At 56.8% G+C, this 5,000-nt stretch overlaps 1 protein-coding gene across 1 annotated transcript in view; it reads right to left on the bottom strand.

Annotated features, from left to right (window-relative positions):
* Positions 1 to 4,955, bottom strand: part of LOC126947361 (SH3 domain and tetratricopeptide repeat-containing protein 1-like) — a gene marked incomplete at its 5' end in the record, with an annotated part of 17,740 nt that extends 12,785 nt beyond the window's left edge. The window contains 4 exon segments of the mRNA XM_050778024.1: positions 3,107 to 3,917; positions 3,920 to 4,223; positions 4,225 to 4,783; positions 4,868 to 4,955. Coding sequence (XP_050633981.1) covers positions 3,107 to 3,917; positions 3,920 to 4,223; positions 4,225 to 4,783; positions 4,868 to 4,955 — 1,762 coding nt within the window.
* Between the last annotated feature and the right edge of the window lie 45 nt (positions 4,956 to 5,000).

The following is a 5,000-nucleotide window of genomic DNA, read 5'->3' as shown; positions in this document are numbered from 1 at the left end:
AGCACCCATGGGACATTCCCCATGACAGACCATGTGCCAGGTCACAAAATGAGCCTCAGTGAATGGAGAAGGACTGAGACCAAAGCAGAGGTGTTCTTCAGCTGTACTGGCATGAAACTGGAAATCGACAGTGAAGGAAATGTGGGAAATTCAAAAATATGTGAAAATTACACACTCCTAAACAACCAGTGAGTCAAAGAGACCATCCGGGAAACCGAAAACTAATTTGAGAAGAATGCAAACAAATGCACAGCCCGGGCCAGCGCGGTGGCTCACGCCTCTCATCCCAGCACTGTGGGAGGCCGAGGTGGGAGGATCGCTTGAGTCCAGGAGTTTGAGATCAGCCTGGGAAACATGGTGAAATCCTGTCTCTATAAAAAAAAAAAAAAAAAAAAAAAAAAAAAAAAAAAAAAAAAATTAGCCAGGTGGGTGGGTGCACATCTGTAATTCCAGCTACTCGGGAGGCTGAGGCATGAGAATGGCTTGAACCTGGGTAGAAGTTGCAGTGAGCCAAGATTGCACCACTGCACCCCAGCCTGGGCAATAGAGCAAAACTCTGCCTTAAAAAAAAAAAAAAAAAAGCACAGCGTATCAAAAATTCCAAGATGCAGCTAAGGCAGCGCTGAAAGGGAAATTTATAACTGTAAATGTCTACATTCAAAGAAAGAAGAAAAATCTCAAATCAAAAACCTAACCTTCCACCTTGAGAAACTAGAAAAAGAACTAAACACAAAGTGAATAAAAGGAAGAAAATAATAAACGTGAGAGTGGAAATGGGAAGTAAAAATACAGAGAATGGAAAAACAAAAGAGATAATCAACAGAACCAAAGGTGGGTTTTTTGAAATAATAACAAAATGACAAATCTTTCACCAGACTGACCAAGAAAAGAAAGACGGGACACAAATGACTAAAATCAGAGACTGAGCACCATGGCTCACGCCTGTCATCCCAGCACTTTGTGAGGCCGAGGTGGAAGGTTCGCTGAGGTCAGCATTCAAGACCAGCCTGGGGAAACATGATGAGACCCCATCTCTAATAAAAATGAATAAATAAAAAATTAAAAACCCAAGTTTCTAAAATCAGAAATGAAAGAGGAAACATTATTGCCAACCTGACAGAAATAAAAAGATTCCATGAAAACACTACAAACAATTGTACACCAAGAAATCAGACCATCTAGACACAACAGCCAAACTCCTAGAAGGACACAAACTACCGAAAATGACTCAAAAATGACCCCAAGTAAGCATGTGGGGTATCAACCCCACCCTCGGTCTCCTCGACCGTTCAGCTCAGGGTGGGGAGACAGGGAAGCATGATTCCCGTTCCCTGGCCTGCATTTCCAAGTCTGAATCCCCCAGCACACCGGGGAGGGCCTCGTAGGAGGAGGTGCCACAGGCTGTTGTGCCAGGAGCAACAGGAGGCTGCAGTGGGGGCTGGGGCGCTGGGTTCCTGGAGGGTCTCCTTCCAGTCAGAGAATGCCCCTGGGGAAGAAGCCTGGGTCTGAAACCCCCAACCCTCCTTAGGCAGATGTGTGGGACCGGGGCCCCTTCACACGGTCCTTTCCAAAATCTCATCCCTCCTAGGGCCAGGAGTGGGTGCCAGGCCTCTGCTGGGAAATGGGCAGGTTTGGTCACAGCCCCTGGGGCTCTGGTCCAGGCCACAGGAGGCACCTCTGAGTGGTCTCACTATGCCATGACAAAGCGCTGCAAGGCAGAGGGGACTCAACAGTATCCCTTGTCTCAGCCATTTCCCTGGACTCAACTTCCTCATCTATCCTCTGCGGCCTAGATTTCGGACAGCCCTGCCCACCTGCTGTCCGTTCACTGCTCAGTCTGCAGTGACTGTTCGATAGCACCCCATGGCTCCCCAGTGCTCTTGGGGAAAAGGCCAAGCCACAGCCTGAGGCCCCAGGCCCTGCTTAGCTCTCCAGAAGAGCTTCTCACCATCCAGCACCCAACCCACCCACTCCCAACTCTGCACCTCCCTGCATAAGCCCTGCTCACTCACCCCCGCTCACACCCCACTCATCCCTGCTCACACTCCCGCTCACTCACCCCCTCACTCACTCCTGCTCACACCCCAGTCATCCCCGCTCACACTCCCGCTCACTCACCCCCGCTCACTCACCCCTACTCATCCCTGCTCACACTCCCGTTCACTCACCCCCATCACACCCCGCTCACACCCCACTCATCCCCGCTCACACTCCTCACTCACACACCCCACCCTCACACCCCACTCACTCACTCCCCCTCTCACACTCCCCCACTCACTCACCCCACACACACCCCACACACTCACCCACTCACACCCCACTCACTCCCCCTCACCCCACTCACCCCACTCCTCTCACCCCCACTCACCCCCCCCCTTCACACAGGCTACACCTCCAGCCCCTCCACCACCACCAGCCCCTCATCCACCACCTATTACTTGACTAAATCCTCTCAACCCTCTGGTCCCAGACTAAAGAGGCTTCCCTAACCCGGGGCCAAGTGCTGCCCCGCCATCACGCCACTCACCCTTTTGTCGCTTCTGTGGCCTGAAGCTCACATTCCCACGCTCAGTCTCTGCCACCTGAGGACCCCACAAGCCCCATTTGTGGGTGGGGCCTGGCACACTCTGCACAACAAGCTGCTTTTGCATGAAATGCTCTGTGGCTTTGGGCAATCACCCGCCCCGTGTCCTCTGTGAAGTGGGATGACAGGTGCGCAGGCTGCCGAGATACCAAGCAGATAACACAGGCACAAGAACTGGTGTTCAGGGCCTGGCTCATGGAGGGGCCCCAAGTCCCAGCGTAGCAGAGCCTGCCTTGATCCCAGGGTTATGTCTAGGGATTCCCAGCACGCAGGACTTTCAATGCTCAAGGCAGGATGGTCCCTGGGCAAACCAGGAAGAGCTGGCTGCCTCAGTAGGGCACAGAGGGCCTGGCCCTGCATGGGAACCGCCTGTCTCCAGGGCGCTTGCCAACATCTCCTACTGGCCATGACTCAGCACTTTCGATGGTGGAAAAACCACCACTTGTTTCCGAATCACAAACCCCAGGTGTGCCCTGACCCATGTGGCCCCAGAAGGCTCACAAGAGGAACTGGGGCACTCACTCTCCACGTGGTCCATCTCCACGGTGACCAGAAGAGCCCACTCGTAGTAGCACTTGCCCTGCTGGGCTGGGCCCTGGCGGGTGCAGAGGTGGCCCAGCTACAGGTGTACGTGGGTGAAGTCCCGGCCACACTCCCTGCAGGGAAGCCTCGAGAACAGCCGCACAGCCCCCAGGAGGTAGTGCTGGGCCAGGCTGCTGGCACTCACATGCAGGCACAGGGTCCCGAAGTTGGCCAGCACCACTGCCTGGTTCCTCCGCTGGCCCAGGTCCCAAGCCGCCTGTAAGGCGTAGTAGTAGCCCTCGGCTGCCTGCCTCGTCAGGCCCGTCCTCTTCAGAGCCACGGCCACCATGTTGGCAATCACACCCTCCTGGTCCTCGCTGGCCACCACTGCATCCTGGACAGACTGCAGGAAGTTCAGGGCCACCGGGCTCTGTCCATGAAGCACGTGCAGCCAGGCCAGGGCCACCAGGCAGTCCATGATGGCACAGACTCCGGCAACAGCACTGGCTTCCACAGCCTGCGTCATGAAGGTGACGGCTGGGCCGTGGTAGCCACGGTGGCTGTACGGCTGGGCCAGGCTGGCGTGAAGAAGGCCGCGCAGCGCCTGGCCTGTGTCCGGGGTTAGGGAGGCCAGCGCTCGCCTGAGGTAGTGGGAAGTCTGGGTGGGGAGGCTGTGGGGCTGGAGGGCGTTCTGGAGCACCAGGTTCACGCTTCTCAGCGAGCCGGCCAGTGAGTCCTGTGTCCTCAATGAGGCCACCTTGACACAGCTCAGCACCAGGTGGGGCAGGCACTTGCGGCCAGGAGTAGGAGCCAGGAGTAGATGTCAGCCAGGAGTAGGGAGCAGTCTGAGAGCCACGCAGCCTCTGGGGCTCCCGAGTCCCTGTGCAAAAGCAGCAGCCGCTCCAGGAAGGGCAGGGCCTCCTCGGGCTGCTTGAGGTGCACATGCTGCCTGGCCAACTGGAAGCAGGCCCAGGCCTCGGCCTGCAGGCTCTGGCCACCCACCGCCTGCTGCGGCGCCAGCTGCAGGAGCTCTCCCTCCACCTCGGTGCTGCAGATGTGGCCGGGAGTCCCCAGAAGCAGAGTCATGGCTTTGGGAACCACCTGTGTACACTTCTCCGTTCTGCTTCCGGTAAATGCTGGCCAGGTTGGCGTACACAGCCACCACCAGGAGCAGGTCCCCAAAGCTGCCCTCCAGGGCCCCCAGTGCTTCCTCCAAGTACACCCGGGCCTGGGACAGCTTGAGCCTCCTGCTGCACAGCCGCCCCAGGAGGAAGCAGAGTCTGGCCAGGGCCATCAAGAGGCCAGCTTTCTTGGCTGCCCCTCGGGCCTGTGCCAGGCACCCAGTCAGCTCCTCCTTGTCGCTAAAGCTGCAGAACATGCTGCTCAGCCATAGCAGTGCCAAGTTGTACAGGCCACGGAAGCTGGCCTTGTACCTGAGGGCGTTCAGGAACAGCAGCAGTGAGCTCAGGGCCTCTGGGTCCTCCCAGTCATCCTCAGATTCCAAGAAGAAGGAGGGCTCCTCGGGGTCCTGCAAGCTCACGTTGCTGGATGCTGCACAGAGATCCCAGGACGCTGGCTCCTGGGGACAGCCTGGGCAGGTCTTGCATTGTTCCAGAACATTCTTCACCTTCGGCAAGGTGTCCTGTGGCTCCAGGCCCAGGCAAGGTGGAGGTATTTCTGCAAGTCACAAAAACACCTAGACAAATTAGAGTCCAGCAGTGAGTCCTTTGTCCACTGGGGGCAGGGTCCCCACATCCCCACCCTCTGTGTCTCTGGCGCAGCTTGCCATGAGCCCTTGAGAATTATGTGCAATGCAAACCCGGGCCTGGAGCACATAGAAACTCCGGCACTATGGGGACAGAGAGAACACTCGGGCCCGTGGCCCGACTCTCCT

Source organism: Macaca thibetana, unplaced genomic scaffold (assembly GCF_024542745.1).
Source record: "Macaca thibetana thibetana isolate TM-01 unplaced genomic scaffold, ASM2454274v1 unplaced_scaffolds181, whole genome shotgun sequence".
Lineage (NCBI taxonomy): Eukaryota > Metazoa > Chordata > Mammalia > Primates > Cercopithecidae > Macaca > Macaca thibetana.
Note: the sequence above shows the minus strand (reverse complement) of the source record. Positions and strands in the feature narration are given on the sequence as shown.